General features: G+C 41.9%; 2 protein-coding genes across 4 annotated transcripts in view; one reads left to right on the plus strand and one right to left on the minus strand.

Annotated features, from left to right (window-relative positions):
* EVL (Enah/Vasp-like) overlaps positions 1-2426 on the plus strand; it is an 81236-nt gene extending 78810 nt beyond the window's left edge. For 2 of the 3 annotated variants that reach the window (XM_068131368.2, XM_068131370.2), the window contains 2 exons: positions 1042-1098; positions 1203-2426. In XM_068131368.2, the coding sequence (XP_067987469.2) occupies positions 1042-1079 (38 nt within the window). In that variant the 3' untranslated portion in view covers positions 1080-1098; positions 1203-2426. The remainder of the gene's footprint in view (positions 1-1041; positions 1099-1202) is intronic. The other variant, XM_068131369.2, reaches the window with a different exon arrangement.
* Positions 2427-3488: 1062 nt separating this feature from the next.
* Positions 3489-25092, minus strand: part of LOC137437046 (vitellogenin-like) — a 49141-nt gene continuing 27537 nt past the window's right edge. Inside the window, exons 30-34 of the mRNA XM_078786951.1 lie at positions 23715-23860; positions 6282-6379; positions 4520-4679; positions 4007-4168; positions 3489-3856 (exon numbers count right to left, since the gene is read on the minus strand). Coding sequence (XP_078643077.1) covers positions 3738-3856; positions 4007-4168; positions 4520-4679; positions 6282-6379; positions 23715-23860 — 685 coding nt within the window. The 3' untranslated portion in view covers positions 3489-3737. The remainder of the gene's footprint in view (positions 3857-4006; positions 4169-4519; positions 4680-6281; positions 6380-23714; positions 23861-25092) is intronic.

Raw genomic sequence — 25092 nt, forward strand, 5'->3', positions numbered from 1 at the left:
TGGGACAAGCAACCACCACTGTACACAGGATTTTGCAGAAAAGACTGAAGCTTTGTGCCGATAAGGTGCAGATTCTGCAGGAACTCAAACTAAATGACGGACCCAAACGCAAGACGTTTGCCTTGGAAATGCTCAGTCGCATAGAGGATGACGAAGATTACCTGAAAAAGGTCATGTTCACAGACGAAGCTTGCTTTCATGTATCGGGGAAGGTGAACTGGCACAATGTGAAGATCTGCGGCTCTGAAAACCCCCACGTGGTCACTGAACACATATGCGACAGTCCAAAGGTCAATGTGTGGTGTGGCCTTCTCCATGACCGCTTGATGGGTCCGCTTTTCTTTGCGGAGAATACAGTGACCCCAACAATTTACATGAACATGGTAGAAGGATTAGCCTTCCCACAGATTGAAGAACTGTAACCCGATATCATTTTTCAACTGGACGGCGCTCCCCCTCATTAAGCCTTAGTCATTCGAGCCGTCCTAAATGAAAATTTGCCAGGTCACTGGATTGGCAGAGACCGACCAACCCGCCTGGCCCTCACGATGACCAGACTTAACCTCCCTTGATTTTTTTTCTGTGGGGGTTTGTGAAAGATGTCTCCAACACCAAGGTGGCAAACCTGCAGGATCTTCGTTATCGGATCACAGCTGCGTGTGCACTGGTGACGCAAACATGCTGAACCGAACATGGCAAGAACTCGTGTACCGACTGCCTTGATGTCATGGGCGCGACGAACGGAGCTCACATTGAATTGTATAGATGGTGTGTACAAAACCTTGAGTTTCTGTATCATATAAATGAAAGAGTATCATTGTATCATTTGTGGTTCTAAATATATTAACAATCAGAGACGGCCGGATTTTTTTGGAACACCCTGTATAGTAACTCAATGGGATTTGAACCTCTGTTCTAAGCATGAGGAATAAGAGTTCAGATAAGAACGCTAAACAGGCCATGTTTTCTACCCAACAGCACATTAATCTCCTGCTTTATGTACTTCTTTCCCTCCTCCCCTCAAACTCTTCCTGTGCTCAGCGGTGCGTATGGAGTTGACTCGAGTGAGCACGTCCTAATGATCTGCAACACGCTGGGGTATTCATTTTTGCACCTCCATGTTTATTTTCTCGCTTTGTCATCCTTAACCCAAAGCAAAGCCCTAATCAAAACAAAGCCTTCTTCATCTCTTTACCCAACAGCTCACCCACCTTGTCTCGTATTCCTCCTCCTTCTCGCTTCTTGCCTCGCCCACTGCCGAGTCCAGACTGACTGAAAAAAGGCCCGCGCCCACCATGCGTCACCTTGGCATTTGGGGCGAAGAGGAAAACCTGGCAGTTCGAACTCTGAGCTGGGCAATGGCGATGAGTATGCAGTCTATGTGGTGAGGTCTGCCAAATCTCCTTCCCACAACCCTTCCCTCGCACAGCGTGCCTGGTGCTGGGTTTTGCCCACAAAAGAAATTTTGCCAGTTTCAATCTTGTCGAGTAAGCCTTCCATCTCCGCCTGCATTGCCATCTCAGCATTTATTAATTTTTATTATTATAGTTATAAATATTATGATATTATTATTGATTATACCTTCTGTTTTTTTTTTGTTGTTTTTTTTCCATTCATTTGCTCAATCGTTGGAGGGAATCTCCTATCGGTCATGTATCAATCTTCGTGTAACCAGCACGATGATTATCTGAGGTTACCGTGTTTTTTTTAATTGATTGTCCTGCGGGCAGTTGGTTTGATGAACCTGCAAACAACAGTGGAAAAAAATACAAACAAAGAAATTCTATGAAACTCCATTTATCTCGAGCCAGTTTTTTTTTTTTTTGTTTGTTTTTTAACTTTGGAACCACTTGAAAGTTGAAGCAAGTGAAATTGAAAGTGTTTTGATTTTCCTGCCGTGACGTCATGATGTGACAGTTGACGCCGGGAGTCTCGAGTCATAGCTGCTGCACGCCAGAATGCCCAAAGGAGCTTTCGGAAGTGTTATTTTTGTATTGAATTTTGTTTTTAATTGCTAACCAATGGCATTTTATTTCTTCTCATTAAAGCGGTACTTATCGAAAGCAGAGGTTTTCCCAAGGGCCAAGATTTGCTTTTTGCTGGATGCAAGCTTTTCCATGGCCGTTTGATATTTTCGAAAAATTGGCTTTCGCTTTGCATTGTTGTCAAAGTCACCAAGAGGCTGTTTAAAGTTCTAATTCTTGACCCGAGAATGTTTGGATAAATTTGAATGGTCTTTTTTTATGCTACTGATTGGACCATATATGGATGTATGTTTTATTATCGTTATTATTTTTAAACATTGATCTTTATTTTATGAGTTTTATCTTGACTTATACAGTGCTAATTATTTTGATATGTTGCACCGAAGGCAGTTTAACTTGTACGTGAAGTATGCAGTAATAAAATTTTCCGTTGGCCTATTAGACTTGACTTGGGATTGCAAACAAAAAGACAGGATTCTACCACAATGCATCTTGGCTTTTGTTCAAGTGCGTTTCCAGCTGAAACCCCTTGGATGGGAAGGGCCTTAACAGGACTGGCAAGATAGACTCGAGGCACACACACTCACCTCTGAGTTACCTCGCTTGGGTTTTAATCCCACACAGCGAAACTGTCATCTTGTTGTTCCGCAGACTGAGTGAGGCGTCAATGCGTGCGCCGTCCCTCGGATGGATGTCAAACTGGGCGTTCCATTTGCCGGCATTAGTTGAATATATATATATATGAATGATCGTTTTAAGGCCATTTTTCCCCGCTAGAGTGGGGGTTGGCCTTGCAGGCCCCATGACCTCATGGTTCTCTTTTTGAGGCAATGTTTTTATGGCCGGATGCCCTTCCTGACGCCAACCCGTAGTTGCCTCTTACGATGCGCAGGGATACGGTGTACCTATTCTAACCGGGGTACACACCGTGATCATTCATCCCAGCAAGCTGGTACTCAATTTGCCGACCTCGGAAGGATGACAGGCTGAGTCAACCCCCCTGGCGTTAATTCAGCGATCGACCGGGATTCGAACTCAGGATCCTAAGATCCCAAGCCGACACCCTAACCGCTAAGCCAACACCAGGCTCATTAGTTGGTGGATATTAAATATCTCATGGTATTCTTCGTGAAGAGTAGGCGAGCTATTGCAAATTCCTTCTCTAATCTACAGTGGGCACCACATCAGTGACAGCCGTGCCCCCAGCAAAAGAAGAAAGAGAGCAAGCCACGTGCTGCATATGAAAGCAGAATGGTAGGGCCAACATGTAGGAAGAGTTTCTTTATTTTGATCCATTCCGAAAGATATCCTTTATCATGAAGCTATTCATATGTTTATTATTCCACTTGCTTCCACGTGTAGTTATGGATGGCAGGCTCGATGGTACTGCAGCGGCCTGAGAAACTAGCGGTCCATCATTTCGGTGGTTTGTTGATAACTGGTGAGGTGAAACCAAAACAAAAAAATGCTTGCACCTCCTCAACGATGACTCGACAGACCATGTGAAGTAAATTTGTCCTTTTTATTTTCAAGCATGGAAGGGAAGACACTTTACACAGCAACAAACCTCCGACATCCAAGCCTTGGCAAAAAATGGAATCCCTTGTTTTACCCAGTTCTATTGAGGTGACAACAGTGCTGAGATGTGCAGAAATTCCTGCTAGACAGTTACATACAAGATTTGCACAATCACTGTGCTGTTAAAATACAGCCTCCAAACCCTCAACCGATCCAATGCAATCGATCTGTCCTTCACTCGCTCTTGCACGATTTAGCGTCACATTCGCAGAGCGTGTGCGCTTCCACCATCGATTGTGTGTCCTCGCTCTTGTTGGCGAGGCTGGTGCTGTTTGCCATGCTCGGTCCTGAGCCTGCCGGATGAGAATGGTTTTGATGAGTCGGGTCAATATGCGTTTTGTATTTGCATTTATTGTTGAACAGAAATGCTTAAGGGATGGAAGGAAAGTACGCAAAGGAGAAATGATTTATTATTATTATTTGATTATGACTTGTGCGCTCACCTGGGGGCAGGCAGTGCATCCCAAGCTTCACGGAAATGATATCCACGGGAGTGCAGCTGGCTGGGCAGCGAAGTATGGAGTGCTTGGAGTAGCACGTTTCTACCTCTCCGTTCTCTCGCTTGATGCCCTCCACCTTTACGTTTACTCTTGCCAAGGGGCATGCTGCGGAATAATGGAAGAAAGGGATGTTTCTCAGCACCATCCTCACTTTATATCAACCTCCTCCCATTCCCCCCAAACTAAATATCTATTTTTGCCACTAAAATTCCTAGATAGAGAGAACTTATGTTCTATTTTCATCCCTTTTGCTTGAGTTTGTAACTTTATTGCAACATTCAGGTGAGTTGAGCTGATGCCTTAATTGTGGAATGAAGTTGTCATCTATTCCTTGCTCTTCCATGAGCTGAGATTGGATTTGACAAAATAAAGACATGCTGAGCTTTTGGAAAGTAGTAAGATTCAAGCTGGCATGTCATTATGCATTTCACTCAACTCTATTCAAATTTTACTCACAACCATCGCATGATGCATCAGGTAGGGCCCAAGAGTAACCAAAAACCTCTGGGTCACTGGAGATGTTGTGGTTAGGCATTCTGAGGTCGTTCATCATTTCACCGTCGTTGTGCCCGCAAAGGCCGCACACCCGCCCCATGAGTTTGTTGTTGACCGTTACCTGCACACACACAAAGCGTCTGCTCTTGTTCCTTTCCAACCATTTACCTGGCTCCTTGTGATAACCGGGAAAATGTACAAAGTCATAAAGTTAGTGTCCAACATTCATTAGAAATCGAGGTGTTGTGCAACTCATACGACTTGTGGTTGTGCGGTTAATGGAAGTATTTGTGGTTGTCAAAGTGTGGTTAACGGGAATACTTTCCGAGTAAGACGTGCATCATTTTTTATTTTAATATGTCCACTTCCATTTGGAGGCAAAAACACTGACAAATCACACGTTTGTGTTAAATCCATGGAAGTGGCGTTTCCTTCATCCATTCGTCATAACATCCGACTATTTTGTTATTCCAAGTGCAACCACAAGGTTTCATTGTTAAGTCTTCATGGAGGACCAAAGTGGACTACGAGTACATGCAGACTTGACTGTAGACATACGTATCAGTCGTGTATTGAAAATGAAAGTTGTAGGTATGAATTTAAGGCGGGAGTCGAATAGTTTTTAACAGTTACAAAATTTTTACAGGTTTGATTATTTTAATCTAAATTCTTCTTTCTTTCTTTTTTCAGGGAAAACATTTCACATTGGTACTTAGAGGAAAATGACCATCTACTTGTTGCATGAGATTATCTTTACAACAGGCCAGGAACTTTAAATATTTCACTGGGTAAGTGTAAAAGACACGAGAAGGATTTGAACATCTTTCAAAATCGTTCTTCCGAGTTTTTCAAAAAGACGATTTGTTTCAGGCTGACATATGGAAAAATAAAATACGAGAGGTCCAGAAATTTGACGCATGCAAATTCATTCATACACACATCCCAGAGGGCTCAGACTAACACTTTTTCTCCACTTGTAGAGAAGTTCGTGTCATTTTGTAAATAATATGAACTTTCTTACTGTGTTCCGTTTCTGAAATAAACACGCATCCATGCGTAAATAGTGTAAAACGTTTCCTTATTTTTATCGGTGGTACTGATGGATTACTGAGCCTGATGTTGGCTTAGCGGTTAGGGTGCCGGCTTGGGATCCTAGGATCCTGGGTTCGAATCCCGGTCGATCGCTGAATTAACGCCAGGGGGGTTGACTCAGCCTGTCATCCTTCCGAGGTCGGCTAATTGAGTACCAGCTTGCTGGGATGAATGATCCCGGTGTGTACCCCGGTTTAGAATAGGTACACCGTATCTCTGCGGATCGTAAGAGGCGACCAAGGGTTGGCGTCAGGAAGGGCATCAGGCCATAAAAACATTGCCTCAAACAGGGAACCATGATTGTCATGGGGCCCGCAAGGCTAACCCCCGCTCTAGCGGGGAAAATGGCCTTAAAACGATCATTCATTCATTCATTCATTCATTCACTGATGGATTACTTGTGGAAAGTGATCCATGTTGTTTTCCATTTGCTCTCTGCAGGTAGAGGTTTTGCTGTAAAAGTCATTTGCATTCTTGCTTTCTACTTATTTCAAACAAAAATGATTGCACAAGAGGTGTGTTCAATAAATAGGTGTTCTACTTACTGCACAGTATTCTCTTTTTATGTTAATGGAAGGTCAACATAGAGGAAATCGGATCTCCGGAAGTGTTCCAGTTTGGCTTTACTTACGTTAACGCATGTTCCATTGAAGACAATCTTGTCAATACCCAGGTTGCTCGCTTTGATAATCACGGAGTTAGTCGTGGTTTTGTTCACCACCATGCTCTCTGTGGTCATGCAGACACATCAGACAAATGTAGTTATGTTAAAAAATCCACTCAGAGTGGTGACTATGCAAAATTCCTGGCAGTCTCAGTCTCATATATATGTATATGTATACGACACTCCGTCGTTGTGCCCTCAAAGGCCACAAATGTGCCCCGTGAGTTCGTAGTTGACCGTTACCTGCACACACGCAGCGTCTGCTCATGTTACTTTCCAACCAGTTACCTCGCTCCTTATGATAACCACGAAATGTACAAAGTCATAAAGTTAGAGTGTACAATATTCAATTAGAAATCGAGGTATTGTGCAACATACCATATATACATTTATACAGTCACGTGAAAAGCTAAGTACACCCCTACATTTATTACTACTTCAAACACCTAAAATTAGAATCAGGTGCACCAGCTCAGGTGCAAATGATTAGAACATCGTTAGAGAGGATCTTGGAGGAACCTGTCTTATTTAAACCTCAGACATTTAGTTTGGTTTGCTCTTTGTTGTTGAAGTGTGCGGCATCACCATGCCTAGATCAAAAGAGCTCTCTGAGGTCTTCAGAAAGAAGGTTATAGATGCCTACGAGTCTGGGAAGGAAATTTAAAAAGGTCTCCAAACAATTTGAACTCAATCATTCGACTATCCGGACGATCATCTACAAGAGGAGAAGATTCCATACAACTGCCAACTTGTTCAGGCCAGGCCACTCCAGCAAGTTCAGCCCTAGAGCAGGCCGCAAGATGCTGAAAGAAGTCTCTAGGAACCCCAGAATGTCATCACGGGACCTACAGGTAGCTCTTGCCACTGCTGATGTCAAAGTGCACGAGTCTACCATTAGAAAGAGGCTGCACGAATTTGATCTACATGGGAGGTGTGCCAGGAGGAAACCTTTGCTGTCCAGAAAGAACATCAGGGCAAGACTAAAGTTTGCCAATGAACACCTACGCAAAGACCAGCACTTCTGGAACAATGTGCTCTGGACAGATGAGTCAAAGGTAGAGCTATTTGGCCACAGTACCAGACGACATGTTTGGCGAAAACCAAAGACAGGATTTGACCATAAGAAGCTGAAACCAACTGTAAAGCATGGTGGTGGAAATATTATGGTTTGGGGCAGCTTTGCTGCATCAGGGCCTGGGCAGCTCACCATCATAGAATCCACGATGAATTCTTCATTGTACCAGAGGGTGCTTGAGGATAATGTGAGGCCATCTGTCGGAAAGTTGAAGCTCAACCGAAGGTGGACCTTGCAACATGACAATGACCCGAAACATACCAGTAAATCCACCAAGGAATGGCTGAAAAGAAAGAAATGCAGGGTTCTGGAATGGCCAAGTCAAGGCCCGGATCTAAATCCCATCGAGATGTTGTAGGGGGATTTGAAACGAGCTGTGCATGCAAGAAACCCCTCAAACATCGCACAGCTGAAAGAATTCTGCATGGAGGAGTGGGCAAAAAGTTCTCCCAGTCGATGTCAGAGACTGGTGGACAGTTATAAGAAACGCCTACTTGAGGTTGCTTCTGCCAAAGGGGACAATACCACCTATTAGAGCCAAGGGTGTACTTACTTTTTCCACATGCGAAATTTGCATTTATGTTTACTTAAATTATACAATGGACTACAAAATGTAAATGTTTCATGATATTTGTTATATTATATCACCTTTATCTATCAATATTGTTGAAATGAAAATAAAAAATAGCTATGTTGAAATATGTTGAAAAAGTCAAAACTTTACATGGGGTGTAATTACTTTTTCACGTGACTGTATATATATACATATATATATATATATATATATATACACACACACACACACACACACACACACACACACACACACACACACACACACACACACACACACACACACACACACACACACACACACACACACACACACACACACACGAGGGCCAGTCAATAAGTAACCTTAAAATGGCGATATAAATTCGAGAATGTAATGTGCGTAGATGTGGACGACATATGTTATATCTATGGGTAAGAGTCATGTTTTGCCTTTTTTAGATCTGGCAACATTGAGCATATGATGTCAGGAGAGCAGTTCCAAGATGGTGGCTCCCTTAGAAGCATGCACCATGGAGGAGCAACGTTATGTCATACGTTTCTTGGGAAGTGAGGGTGTGAATCCCAGTGCAATCCATCGCAGAATGAAGATGCAATGTGGTGAAGCATGTTTATCGCTGCAGCAGGTGTACGACTGGGACAGGAAGTTTAAAAGTGGAGTGTCCAGTGTGGCAGACGCTGCTCGCTCGGGCCGGCCTCACACATCCGACACACCAGAAATGGTTGCAGGAGTTGAGCGCGTGCTAAGGGAAAACCGTCGCATTACGCTGGATGAAGTGGTCTCCGAATTGAACATTAGCCATGGTTCAGCACACCATATCGTTCACAACATGCTGGGGTTCCGCAAAGTGTCTGCAAGGTGGGTGCCGCAACAACTCACACCCGAACTTAAAGAACGGCGAGTGGACGCATGTGAAGAACTTCTGCGACATTACGAAACAGAAGGCGATGCTTTCTTACAGCACGTAGTGACTGGGGATGAACAAAGTGACAGCACGTAGATGTCCACTACTTTCAGCCAGAAACGAAGAGGGCAAGCAAAGAGTTGCGCCATTCAACTTCACAGAAGCCCAAAAAATTCCACACACAGCCGTCCGCTGGAAAAGTGATGCTGACGCTCTTCTGGGATAGCCGAGGCCAACTTGTAGAGCATTACATGCCCAGAGGGACCACAGTCACCAGTGCATCATACTGCAACCTTCTTAAAATCATCTGAAACCAGCAATCAGATCAAAACATCGTGGACTACTCACAACGGGCGTTTTGCTGCAGCATTACAATGCTCGTCCTCGGCGTAATTGGATTTATTGAAATCCGTTAATCCATTCTCAAGTTATAACACAACCAACGGACAAACAAACAGACAGACAGACACTGCTCCTTTTAATATATAAATATATACATATACAGGGTGAGTCAATGGAATGTGACCATTTTCAGAAAGCAGCTGCAGCTAAAGGCATGCTGTGGTGGGGGTAAACCTTGTGTGTCACGTGATCTGAAAGTTACGCAGTTTCTCCTGTCTGTGTGGCGAGAGACAGTATGGAGAACTGGTCGGTGCCACAATGCGTGTTCGCGGTAAGGGCATTTTTTTTTAATGCAAATGGGTAGTGCAGGTGCAGAGAAGATTGAGACATGAGTTTGGTGTTGCACGGCACGGTAGAATTCCCTCTCGTAACATTATTTTGAAGTGGGTGGAAAAATTAAATAACACAGGCAGTGTTTGTGATCACTTTGTTGGCAGTGCACGAACGGTCCGCACATCGGAGAACATTGGGAGAGTTAGGGAAGCGGTGTTGCGGAGTCCAACTCGCTCTGCCAGGCGTCAATCGGCTGCATTGAACATATCGGTCGCGAGTATTCGCCATGTTCTGCACGATGACCTCCAATTTCATCCCTATGAAATTCAAACTGTGCAGAGTCTGAAAGAAATCGATAGTTGCTCGACTGGAATTATGTAAGCAGTTCATGGACATTTTGAATGAAAATCCAGCATGAATATATCCGTTTTGGTGGAGGCCACTTAAAAGATATTATTTAAAAACAAGACCAAAAGTCTAACAGCGGCATAGCCGGGCTTGTAAATTATTATAAACCACAAACACATGATTAGCTTTTTAAACAGTCGCTAATGCTGTTTATCTATCTATAATTCCACTAATCTCTGTGTGTGTGTGTATGTTTGTTTGTGACCGCTGTTTCTCGACAACCACAGGTCCGATATACTTTAAACTTGCCAGGTATATTGCTGGGGACCCGAGGATGTGCCTTTTCAAGGTTTCATATTAATCGGACAAGTAGTTACCGAGCTATGGCGATTTAGCCGTTCGCCGTTCGCTTTGGCGTTGCGAATGGACCAAACCATTTCATGTAAATAGAGGGGGGGGGGTTCTGTGGTCGTTGCGAATGGACCAAACCATTTCATGTAAATAGAGGGGGGGGATTGTCACTGTACTCGCAAGCCGTTCGCCGTTCGCTTTGGCGTTGCGAATGGACCAAACCATTTCATGTAAATAGAGGGGGGGGGATATAATTTTAGATATATATATAGTACGGGCATATATATAGTACGGGCATGCCCTAGTAACATTAAACAAAGAAATTTGGAGGAATCCCGACATCCATGAAGTAAGTTTTACTTGCAGAACTGAGCGAAAATCTACTTTAATATATATACCCCACAAGGGTTGGAGGTGTGCTCATTTACCAAGCAGCTAGCTAGCGCTCACCAAGCCAGCCGTTCCTTAACGGGTTTGAATGGAGTGCTTGCTCGAATGCTTTAACCACTTGCCGATCTCTCCACAAGAAACTTGGTAAATGAACACACACCCAATGTTCTTGAGACCCGATCATAGAGAGACTGTAATCTGTATACCCCAAAGAGGAATGACCTTTCCTGCTGCTCTCAAAGTGAGCAGGTGTTTACGCCGTAATGACATCATATACGTAATGACGTAGCATGATGGCCGGACACAAAACTGCCCCTACTTTAATATATATATATATATATATATAAGATATATATTTAACCTCCAGTAACGTTGGTCACGACAAAGGGATTAGTGTTATGATTAGATTTACTATAATAATAACGTTACGTTATTATTACGAAAATTATATTTTTTTAAAACGGAGGTGAATTCCTTACTTCCGTGGTTACACGCTTCAATCCATTAACTTTCCATTCATGACATTGGGAGTAAAGTGTTATGGTTATATTTACTTTAATATTATTATTATTATTATTATTATTATTATTACGAAAACGATACCACTGTATTAAGAAGCCTGGGTTTAATTTGTCCGGTGAGTCCTAATGCCTAAAGCCTATAGGTACCGTATTGTTGGAAGAGCCGTAACGCCGATGCTTTCGATATTTGATGGTCAATTTAACAATCGGTTTGTTTGTGTTTCACACTGAATGAAAAACATAGAGGTAGAGCATGGCGATTGTGATATATGACAGGTTCGACAATATGTTCGGCGTATAAATCAAAATGGCGGCGTGTGGAGAGTCAGCTGCAGCACCGCCGTAATGACATCAGACGGTAATCACATCACCCTGTCATGTGACCAGATTCTCAGCTCTGATTGGTATACGTTTGAGGGGACATACATACATACATACATACATACAGACAAACACTGTTCTAGACGGCTCTGCCTGATGAGCTATGCTGTAAAAATAAGTGGAGATTAATAAATTGTATTGTACTGCTGTTCTTCAACTGAAAGAGTTTTGCTTTTTATTCAACCCAGTTCTCCACAATAACGCTTTAAAAACGGTCATATTCCATTGACCCACCCTGTACATATATATATATATATATATATATATATATATATATATATATATATATATATATATATATATATATATATAATTTCAAAACACACCTGGTCACAAGTGTGCCTCACTGACCGAGTGACCGGGTCCTCAGGTGAGGTCCTCAGCATCATCCCGTTTCGGCCCTTCAACCTCGATACGGTCAGCTAAGGTGGGCCAGCAGGGGCACATACACCTCCACATGCAGCAGCTACACCCGGATGGATACATACCCCACCCCCAGCCAGTGAGAACACAGACTAAACAACAAAACCGCCTCCACTCTCTGAATCCACAGCCCCTCATCCACCCACTCACACACCAAAAAAAAAAAACCGACCACCTACCCTTACAACATGCACCACTCAAAAAAAAACACATTCATGCAAAACCACACACACACACACACACACACACACACACACACACACACACACACACACACACACACACACACACACACACACACACACACACACACACACACACACCTCCATTTTTCTTCTGCGCTCAGTCACTACCACTTTCGGCTGAAATGAACCACCACCCACACAACCTCAACCTACACCATTTGACGTGCCTCCATAAACTTCCTCCATATCCAAAGTGAGCCTTTGAAGGCAACCTGGGCCACTCTGTCACACATCCTCCTTCTTTCTATCCCACACACTCCAAGCCGAGCAAGAAATGCAGAAAAGGAATTGCCAATATACCCTCTACACCCCACCTCAAATGGTTGACAAGAAACTCGCCAACCCTTCTCCCGACACTCTGCCTCCAGCTCACTGTACTTTCCTCTCTTCCTCTCGTGCATCTCCTCCATGTTCTCTTCCCGAGGTACAGACAATTCCCCTAAGATGACCTGTCTTGTTGCACCTGACCAGATGACAATGTCAGGCCACAATCTTGTCACACAGATCTCTGGGAATACCAATTGTGGCTTTAGGTCTGCCACCACCTGCCAATCACAAGCATCTGACAGCCCTCTTGCTTTCCACCTCTTACCACTTGGCCCTCTTTGACAAACAACACCTCTCCCCCATCGGTCTCCTTCTCCACTCTTCTCTCTCTCTCTCGATCTCAGCACCTCTTGTTGCACCATCTGCACTACCACTGCCAGCACCTGAATCATGCCGCCAATTGTGTCTTCCTCCTGCCAATGCTACTGAGCATGCACCGTTCCCAAACCTCCACACAAATAACATCTCTCCTCCTGCAACAACCCCCACAATCTCAAGTTTACTGGTGACGGAAGCACATCATACGTTGCCCGCAACAGGAAATTCAACGATATTGGCTCCATCCTCCAAATCTCTTGCCACTTCAATGTCCTCACCCGCACAACTTCCCACCGCGTCCAAGCACCTTGCTGTGCCTGACCGACTGCTTTCACATATCTCCCCTCCTCTTCCTTTCTTCTCAACTCCCTCTCAACCATCTTCCTCCTCTCTTTCACACATGCCTTTCCCCATCGCTCATGCGTCATCCACCCCAAGCCATGCTTCCCGTGCTGTACCATCCCCACGACCTCCGCCTGTTGCAACCGCTCCTCCATCTCATCCATCTCTGCCCTTGCATTCCACTTCCGACTTCCCTTCTTCTCTGGGAGAGCATTCTTTACCACTGCATCACCTGAATCCCACAATATCATGAACTGCCGCACCCTCACCACCTTAAACTCCTCGGTTAATGATGTCAAGGGAAACTGAAGTTTTCCACCTTGACCATAAAAGGCAATGTTCGTCAAACAGCGTGGTACTCCCAACCACCTCCTCACAAACCCGCTCACCACAACCTCCATCCTCTCTGCATGCCCAATCGCAAAATCATACATCATCAATGGCCACAATACTCGTGGCATCAATCCAAACTTAAAACACCATACCTTCAACTTACCTGGCAAACCACATCCATCAAACCTCTTCAAACCTCTCAAAAGCTTGTTCCTCACCTCCTCCACCCTTCCCACATCATTCAACTCCACTGTATACCATCTTCCCAAACTCTTCACAAGGGCCTCTGTCAATGATGGAACAAACTCCCCTCCCAGCTCAAACCTGTGCATGTTATCCACCACTCCTCACCTTTCTTGCTTTAAAGCCCATTTAAAGGGTGGCAAATCACAGAAAAAAGCTCCCCACTCCATCAAATTTCAAGCGAATGATTATTTTATACTACGTGGGACCTCTGATTTATGAGTGCAACATGGAGGGACCACTAAATATTGTTTCTTGTGAAAAAAAATTCATGTGCTTTTCATTTACGTATAAAGGAATAAAAAATAACCTTGTGGATAAAGAAAATTTGTTCCTTTGTTTTTTTGGACCACCCTAATGTATGTGTATATATTTGTTTGTATGTATATGTATATATTTATATGTATGTATAATATATATGTATACATTTATATGTACTGTATATGTATATATTTATATGTATGTGTATGTATATATTTATATATATATATATATATATATATATATTATATTATGTGTATATATAGGCTAACCCCCGCTCTTGCAGGGAAAATGGCCTTTTAAAATGCCTGTTGTTGTTGTTGTATGTATATATTTATATGTATGTATATGTATGTATTTACATATTTATATGTATGTACAGTCACGTGAAAAAGTAAGTACACCCCATGTAAAGTTTTGACTTTTTCAACATAGAGCTATTTGATCTTCATTTCAACAATATTGATAGATAAAGGTGATATAATATAACAAATATCATGAAACATTTACATTTTGTAGTCCATTGTATAATTTAAATAAACATAAATGCAAATTTCGCATGTGGAAAAAGTAAGTACACCCCAACATTTATCACTACTTCAAATACCTAAAATTAGAATCAGGTGCACCAGCTCAGGTGCAAATGATTAGAACATCGTTAGAGAGGATCTTGGAGGAACCTGTCTTATTTAAATCTCAGACATTTCGTTTGGTTTGCTCTTTGTTGTTGAAGTGTGCAGCGTCACCAGGCCGAGATCAAAAGAGCTCTTTGAGGCCTTCAGAAAGAAGGTTATAGATGCCTACAAGTCTGGGAAGCGATTTAAAAAGATCTGCAAACAATTTGAAATCAATCATTTGACTGTGCGGAAGATCATCTACAAGTGGAGAAGATTCCATACAACTGCCAACTTGTTCAGGCCAGGCTGCCCAGCAAGTTCAGCCCGAGAGCAGACCGCAAGATGCTGAAAGAAGTCTCGAAGAACCCCAAAATGTCATCATGGGACCTACAGATAGCTCTTGCCACTGTTGATGTCAAAGTGCACGAGTCTACCATAAGAAAGAGGCTGCACAAATTTGATCTACATGGGAGGTGTGCCAGGAGGAAACCTTTGTTGTCCAGAAAGAACATCAGGGCAAGACTAAAGTTTGCCAATGAACACCTCGGCAAAGACCAGCACTTCTGCAACAATGTGCTCTGGACAGATGAGTCAAAGGTAGAGCTATTTGGCTACAGTACCAGAAGACATGTTTGGTGAAAACCAAAGACAGCATTTGACCACAAGAACCTGATACCAACTGTAAAGCATCATGGTGGAAATATTGTGGTTTGGGGCAGCTTTGCTGCATCAGGGCCTGGGCAGCTCACCATCATAGAATCCACGATGAATTCTTCATTGTACCAGAGGGTGCTTAAGGATAATGTGAGGCCATCTGTCGGAAAGTTGAAGCTCAACCGAAGGTGGACCTTGCAACATGACAATGACCCTAAACATACCAGTAAATCCACCAAGGAATGGCTGAAAAGAAAGAAAAGGAGGGTTCTGGAATGGCCAAATCAAAGCTCGGATCTAAATCCCATCGAGATGTTGTGGGGGGATTTGAAACGAGCTGTGCATGCAAGAAATCCCTCAAACATCGCACAGCTGAAAGAATTCTGCATGGAGGAGTGGGCAAAAATTTCTCCCAGTCGATATCAGAGACTGGTAGACAGTTATAAGAAATGCCTACTTGAAGTTGTTTCTGCCAAAGGGGACAATACCACCTATTAGAGCCAAGGGTGTACTTACTTTTTCCACATGCGAAATTTGCATTTATGTTTATTTAAATTATACAATGGACTACAAAATGGAAATGTTTCATGATACTTGTTGTATTATATCACCTTTATCTATCAATATTGTTGAAATGAAGATCAAATAGCTGTATGTTGAAATATGTTGAAAAAGTCAAAACTTTACATGAGGTGTACTTACTTTTTCACATGACTGCATATGTATGTATTTATATTTTATATGTGTGTATATGTGTATATTTTTATGTATGTATATGTATGTATTTATATGTATGTATTTACATATTTATATGTGTATGTATTTACATATTTATATGTATGTATGTGTATGTATTTATATTTTATATGTATGTATATGTGTGTATTTATATTTTATATGTATGTATATGTGTATATTTATATTTTATATGTATGTATAATGTATATGTATACATTTATACATATATGTATATGTATGTATATGTATGTATTTATATGTATGTATTCACATATTTATATGTATGTATATGTATATTTATATGTATGTATATGTCTGTATTTATATTTTATATGTATGTATATGTGTATATTTATATTTTATATGTATGTATATGTATATATTTATATGTATGTATATGTATATATTTATATGTATGTATATGTATATATTTATATGTATGTATATGTATATATTTATATGCATGTATATGTATATATTTATATGTACGTATATGTATATATTTATATGTAAGTATATGTATATATTTATATATTTATATGCATGTATATGTATATATTTATATATTTATATGTATGTATATGTATATATTTCTATGTTTGTGTACAGGTATATATATATATATATATATATTTATACAGTATTATTATATTTATATACAACAACAACATGCATTTTAAGGCCATTTTCCCTGCTAGAGCGGGGGTTAGCCTTGCGGTCCCCATGACAATCTTCTCCATCTTGCCCTATTTTCTGCATCTCTCCTTGTTAACCCCCTTGCCCGCATTTCTTCTTCCACCATCTCCAGCCAAGTCTTTCTCGGTCTTCCCCGTCCTCTACTTCCTTCTACATTCATTTCCATCACTCTTCTCAACCAGTCACTTTCATCCTTCCTCAACACATGACCAAACCATCTCAAACTGTTTCTCTTCACAGCATCAATCACAGGCTCTATTCCCATCATCTTTCGCAATTCATCATTTGTCTTCCTCTCTCTCAACGATACTCCGCACATTATTATATTCACATATTATTATATTCACATATTATTCACTCACATATTATTCACTCACATATTATATTTATATGTATATGTATATATTTATACGTATATGTATATATTTATATGTATATGTAAATACCCTCGGACCCCGCTATTCGTGGGGGGTACATTCCTGGAAAATCCGTGAATTGCGAAACCACGAATAGCGGGGCATTGTTTCAATGGAAAAAGGTGAGGCTAAACCCACAAGTGTCTATGAAAATCTGCTAATTGGTGGACCACGGCCGCGAATAGGAAGAAAAAAAAAACGTGAATTCGCGGAACATTGCCGCGAATAGGAAAAGAAACTCGTGAATTCGCGGAACACGGCCGCGAATAGGAAGAAAAAAACGTGAATTAGCGGAACATGGCCATAAATAGGAAAAAAACCGCGAATTAGGGGAACATGGCCATAAATAGGAAAAAAACCGCGAATTAGGGGAACATGGCCACAAATAGGAAAAAAACGCGATTTTGCAGAACACTGTCACGAATAGGAAAAAAAAAACCCGTGAATTTGCGGGACGCTTTTCCGCGAATAGAGAAACAGGACGCATTTTATCAACCACAAATATGCGGAACCCGCGAATAGCGGGGTCCGACAGTATTTATATGTATATGTACATATTTATATTTATCCGCAATAAATGTATATTTATATTTATATGTACAAAGCAACATCAAGCTCACCCTGTTCAATACCCGGTCCCTCAACAACAAAAGCCTCATCCTGAACGACTACATTCTGGACAATAAACTGGACTTTCTCTGTCTCACTGAAACCTGGCAACAACCACTGGACTACTTCTCACTCAACCTCACGACACCCAATGGATATTCTTACATCAATAAACCATGCTCGGAGGGCCGAGGTGGTGGTATTGCCGTAATACACCGACAGGACATCAAGACCAGCCTCATCTCCATCTCATCTGCTCCATCATTTAAACTCTCTGGTCACACGCAGTCAGTCATGGCTGTCGTCTACCGCCCTCCCAAACCACACCCATCATTCCTGTCTGACTTCTCCTACTTTCTGACCCAGCTCTGTTCCCTCTCCCCCTCAATCCTCCTCCTCGGTGATTTCAATATCCACATGGACTCCAATGACTCCACAATAACCACTGACTTCACTGATTTACTCACCTGCTTTAACCTCACTCAACATGTCAACTTTCCTACCCATAACCGTGGTCACATTCTGGACCTTGTCTGCTCTACTGGATTAATTTTGCACCATCTCTCTGGCTCCGACCTCACCCTCTCTGACCACTTAGCCATCACTATGACCATCAACATCCCCACCCCAGCACCAAGGCATTATCGCACTATCAACTTCCGTAAGCTAAACGCTCTTTCACCTACCTCATTCTCATCCACCCTCTCTGAAAAAATGTCCACTTCTCCCTTCGTTGACCTCCACACCCCTTCTGACCTCACTGACTACAACAACCACACTCTCTCCTCCTGCCTTGACCAGCTTGCGCCTATAAAAACCAAAACAGTTTCTTTCACCCATTCTGCTCCCTGGTTTACCCCTGAACTCCGCCTGATGAAAACTCGTGCTCACCAACTTGAAAGACTCCGCAATAAAACATGTCTCACAATTCACTCCCAAGCCTACAAGGACCACCTACAACACTACAAAGATGCCCTCTCCCGCGCCCGCTCCGCCTACTACTCTCAAATTATCCACTGTGGCTCTGGAAACCCAAAAGCACTCTTCTCTACAATAAACAAACTCCTCAGCCCCCTGGACACCACCACCCAGTCATTCACAGTAGACAACTGCATCTCCTTCCTTTCAAAGCAAAATTGACAACATCTACAGCAGCTTAACCACCACCGCACCTGCTCCCCTTCAAACCACCTGCCCCCCCCCCCCCTTATCCTGCCAACCCCTGTCTCAGTTCTCCCCAGTCTCCCCTACTGACCTCTCTGAACTCCTCATAGGAATGAAAACTGCCACCTGCACTCTTGACCCCATCCCCTCCAGCTTTGTCAAGGCCTCCCTTCCTGCTCTCTCTCCACTTATCACTGCAACAATAAACTCCTCCCTGTCTACAGGCATCATCCCACCATCCCTCAAAATTGCTGCTGTTACCCCCATTCTGAAAAAACCTGGACTCAACCCTGACACCCTAAACAACTTCAGACCCATCTCCAACCTACCCTTTCTGTCAAAAGTTTTGGAACGCGCTGTAGCCACTCAACTCAAGTATCACCTCTCTGCCAATAACCTGTATGAAACATTCCAATCCGGATTCCGCTCCAACCACAGTACTGAAACTGCTCTCCTCAAAATCACCAACGACCTTCTCCTCTCCTCTGACGCTGGCAACCTCAATATTCTCATCCTCCTCGACCTCAGCGCCGCCTTTGACACCATCAATCACACCATCCTCCTCACCCGACTTTAAACCACCTTTAACATTACCGGCACTACCCTCTCTTGGATCAAATCATACCTCTCTGACAGACGCCAGTTCATCTCCATCAATAACTGCAAATCCCCCACTGCTCCCCTCCCCCAAGGTTCAGTTCTTGGCCCCCTCCTCTTCATCCTGTACCTGTCCCCCCTTGGTCACTTAATCCACCGTCATGGTCTCCAATTCCACTGCTTCGCCGATGACATCCAGCTTTTCATCTCCACCAAGTCAATCTCCACCGCCACCCACTCTATCCTGACAAACTGCATCACTGAAATAAAATCCTGGCTTCAAATCAACTTCCTCAAACTTAACTGTGATAAATCTGAAATAATCATCATTGGCCCAAAAACGCTCACCAAGTCCACCCATAACTTTGCCCTCAACATCGACGGTTTCCCAGTATCCACCTCCCCTCACATCCGGAATCTTGGCATCATCTTTGACCAAACCCTCTCCTTCGACAAATACACTAAACAGATCACAAAGACAGCCTTCTTTCACCTGAAAAACATCTAGTCAGGTTCACTATGTTTTCTCGTTCAAAATCATGGTAGATTAGCAAACCTATACATTTTTGGAAACGTTATTACATGGAAAATCTGAAAATCAATGTTTACATTTGCCAATTCCAACCAATTCGATTCGACCAATTCGACCAATCGACCAATTTCATTCGACCAATTCGACCAATCGCTTCGATCGACCATTCGACCAATTCGATTTGCCAATCAATTTGACCGACCTTTGCTTGTGTGGAACGGACTGTGAAAACGATGCGGACTATATTGTCGGATACGACACACAGGACAGTGATGACGAACTCTAAATGGCATATTCTGTAATCGTGTATGTTTGATGCCATTGACTGCCTGTGTAGATGTGAAGTTATACTGACTGCATGTGTATATATGATTTTGCTGACTGCCTGTGTATGTTTGGTGATATGAATTATTGTGACACATTTTGATGTTATTAACTGCCTGTACAAAATGATAACATGTATTTGATTATGCAACTTATCGCGAATATCAAGACAGTATTTTGCAATTCAAAACCTTTGATTCATGTCTTACCATTCCCCATAGCACTAATTTGATACTTTCATTGGATTCCTTGTCCCTGAAAATATAGGTTTAGTATATTTTAAAAAGTTTTTAGGGTAATTAGAGGCAGAAATAGAACAAAATATGTATTTTACAGTGGCCATTTTGAAAATCCAAAATGGCCGCCATACAGGTATCTCTCCAAATGTAAACATTGATTTTTAGTTTCCTTATGCTATAGCCTTTCCAAAAATGTATAGGTTTGCTAATCTACCATGATTTTGAACGAAATATAATTTATTGACATAGTGAACCTGACTAATCGCCCGTCTCCGTCCATCCCTCTCCTCCACGGCTGCAGAAACCCTCATCCACGCCTTCATCACCTCCCGTCTGGACTACTGCAACAGCCTCCTCTTTGGTTCACCCTCAATAATCACAAATAAACTCCAATACATTCAGAACTCCGCTGCCCGTCTACTCACCCATTCCCGGACCCGTGACCACATCACCCCCGTCCTTTACAAGCTTCACTGGCTCCCCATCCCCCAGAGAATCCAATACAAAATCCTCCTCTTGACCTACAAAGCCCTCCATAACCTGGCCCCATCCTACCTGACTGACCTCCTCTCCAGACACACTCCCACCCGCAACCTCCGCTCTGCTGGTACCAACCTCCTGACCCCCCCCCCCCCCCCCCCCATGCGGACCAAATTCAGATCCTGGGGGGACAGGGCCTTCTCCATCGCTGCTCCCACCCTCTGGAACTCAATACCTCACACCATCAGAGACTCCTCCTCACTCACCACATTCAAAACATCACTCAAGACCCACCTGTTCAACACTGCATTCAACATTTAACCCACAGCATTTAACCCCTGACTATCTCTTCTCCTTCTCCTTCCTTTTGCTTTGATTATTTACCTATTGATTTTTGTCTTTTTGCACTTGTTTTTTTGTACTTTGTCAAAGCGCCTTTGGGCTTCTTGAAAAGTGCTATATAAAATAAATGTATTATTATTATTATTATTATATTTATATGTATATGTATATATTTATATTGGCTTAACGGGGAGGATGCTGGCTTGGGATTCTAGGGTCCTGAGTTCAAATCCCAGTCGTTGAATTAACATCAGGTGGGGTGGACTCAGCCTGTCATCCTTCTGAGGTCGGCGAAATGAGTACCAGCGTACTTGGATGGATGAGCCATTCGAGTGTCCTGCATCGGAATGACACCCTGACCAGGATTGTGCCCAACAGTGAAGAAACTGCTTTGTCAGCCATATGCATCTGATGATGCAGGAGTCGACATCATCATCATCATCATCATATATACATAATATATATATATATATATATATATACATTCTGCAATGCTTCCCATAATTAGTCTTGATTAGCCCATCTGCCATGCAACAGAAGATAGGGTTTTGCAAGCAAGCATGCGTGTCCAGGCCAGATCTTTTATTTTAAGTCATTTAAGCTTTTGTCATAAAATTTTCTACAAACTGTTATAATGAGAATATGGAGAAGTCTAATTATTAATTGGGTCAAAATGTCAAATGGCAAAGTCACAGTAAGTACAAATAGGTCTTATCTTATCTTCCACTGCACAGCATGAGACAGCCAGGTTTTTTTTTTGGGTTCTGTGGTTATTTACTATTTAAGATTGTGTCATCAAATTTTCAATAAACCTTTATTATGGGAATATGGAGAACACAAATTAATATAATTTACTTTTTTCCCCCATTTTTAATTGCTGTTTTCATCAAGTTTAGCTCAAGTACAAAGTCAACACAGACAGGCTTTGTATTTTGGGATTCTTTCGCTTCCACCCCCCCCCCCCTTTTTCTTTTTATGCAAATAATCCAAAAGCCTTAGACCACCACACTTTTACGGCATAGCCCTTAGGGCAAAGCTGTCTCGAAGTGTTTTTCTGTTTGTATGTATGTATTTATGTGTGAATGTCCCTCACAAACGTACACCAATCAGAGCTGAGGCTCTGGTCACATGCCTGGGGTGATGTGAAGTGGTTACGTCTGATATAATTACGGCATATGACAGCTGATGCTACAAACAGCCATTTTGATTTATATGCCGTTCAGGCCGAACATATCATCGAACCTGCCATATATCACAATCTGCATGCTCCACCTTTACCCTTTTCATTCAATGTGAAACACAAACAAACCGATTGTTAAAATGACTAAATATCCCAAGCATAGGTGTTACTGGTCTTCCAACGACACAGTACGTACAGGCCTAAGGCTTCATGCCTTCATGGCTCACCTTCAGGCCTCTTCGGACAAATTAGCCCAGGCTTCTTGATACAGTAGTATCATTTTTGTAATAATAATAACGTTAATACTAATAATATAGTAAATATCATTTTAATACTGCAATCCCTTTGTCCTGACTGTAAAGTTACTGGATTGAAGTGGTGTATGATTCATCGTTGACTCGAAACATAGAATAAACCAGTGTCTCAATGCAATCTCTTCACTTCCATGGTTTTGCCCGACAGCTTAGAGACCCACAGTACTTCAAAATAATTTAATACTTACATTATTTGCTAACGAGTATCCCCACCCTGGTGATAATATCCACTTCAACTAAAGTATCAAACAAGCCCGGCTACGCCACTGTTAGACTTTCTGTCTTGTTTAAATTAAATTGTAATTTCTCTCTTGCAGGTAACATAAACCCACACCATACCCAAAATATCAAACACAATAAGACAAAACATTAGTTTTACACCAAGAAGGCAATTCCCAAGGAGAAATATCCTGCAAAACAGGTATTTCATGATGTTGCATTCAAGTAACGATACATAATGCATCATGAGAAGCATAATGCATAATAATGAGAAGTTAAAGAAATAATAATGTATATATATTTGTTTTTCTTCCCAACAATGCACTCTGTCTGCACTCTGTGATCTATCTTTTCAGACTTTGGTATTGAGGTTTTTGATTCTGTAATGCCGCTTGTTCATTGCATTGCTTCAAATTCATTTCATCAAACTTTTTTAAAAATAATTAATTTGTCATTTTGGAGCTGTCTCAGAAATTGCAACGTAACTGAGGAGATGCTGTGTTGTGACCACAAAGATTGAATAACACTTGGGTGGACAAAGCACGATAAACATTACTCAAACACTCACCAGGTCCTTGCGTGGTCAAGTTCTTCTTTAACTCCTTGCCATTAACATGGACCACAAGGGCTTTGACATCTTGAGATGTTGACCCGGTGGTAGATGCAGACGCAGGTGCAGAAGCGGAAGCGGAAGCTGGTCTTACTGTTATAACACTGCGCACCAATCAGAAGCGTTGAGGTAAGTACTTGTCAGCACCCAATACCCATTATAGTCAGGTTCACCATGTTTTTTCGTTCAAAATCATGGTAGATTAGCAAACCTATACATTTTTGGAAACGTTATTACATGGAAAATCTGAAAATCAATGTTTACACTTGCCAATTCCGACCAATTCGATTCGACCAATTCGACCAATCGACCAATTCCATTCGACCAATTCGACCATTCGACCAATCGCTTCGATCGACCATTCGACCGATTTGATTCGATTCGATTCATCGAATTCGATTCGATCGACCATTCGACCAATTCGATTTGCCAATCAATTTGACCGACCTTTGCTTGTGTGGAACGGACTGTGAAAACGATGCGGACTATATTGTCGGATACGACACACAGGACAGTGATGACGAACTCTAAATGGCATATTCTGTAATCGTGTATGTTTGATGCCATTGACTGCCTGTGTATATTTTGTCATTGACTGCCTGTGTAGATGTGAAGTGATACTGACTGCATGTGTATATATGATTTTGCTGACTGCCTGTGTATGTTTGGTGATATGAATTATTGTGACACATTTTGATGTTATTAACTGCCTGTACAAAATGATAACATGTATTTGATTATGCAACTTATCGCGAATATAAAGACAGTATTTTGCAATTCAAAACCTTTGATTCGTGTCTTACCATTCCCCATAGCACTAATTTGATACTTTCATTGGATTCCTTGTCCCTGAAAATATAGGTTTAGTATATTTTTAAAAGTTTTTAGGGTAATTAGAGGCAGAAATAGAACAAAATATGTATTTTACAGTGGCCATTTTGAAAATCCAAAATGGCCGCCATACAGGTATCTCCAAATGTAAACATTGATTTTTAGTTTCCTTATGCTATAACATTTCCAAAAATGTATAGGTTTGCTAATCTACCATGATTTTGAACGAAATATAATTTATTGACATAGTGAACCTGACTATTATAACCATTATTTACAAACCCTAACTCCCATCGCATCACTGAAAGCATTTGCTGGTGTGTTCTCTTGTCTGGTTTGTGTATTTACACTTTACAATGATTTATCTAACCGTTCAATATATATCAAACGACTGCATGTCGCTCTTACTTTATCAACAATGGTGCACGCAAGAAACTTGGCTCTTGTTCCAGTGCTCTGGTAGGACTTTAATTGTGCACTTCAGAAAAAAAATGTCCTCCCCCTC

The sequence above is a fragment of the Myxine glutinosa genome, chromosome 11, assembly GCF_964187855.1.
Source record: "Myxine glutinosa chromosome 11, kmMyxGlut1.1, whole genome shotgun sequence".
In the NCBI taxonomy this organism is placed as follows: domain Eukaryota; kingdom Metazoa; phylum Chordata; class Myxini; order Myxiniformes; family Myxinidae; genus Myxine; species Myxine glutinosa.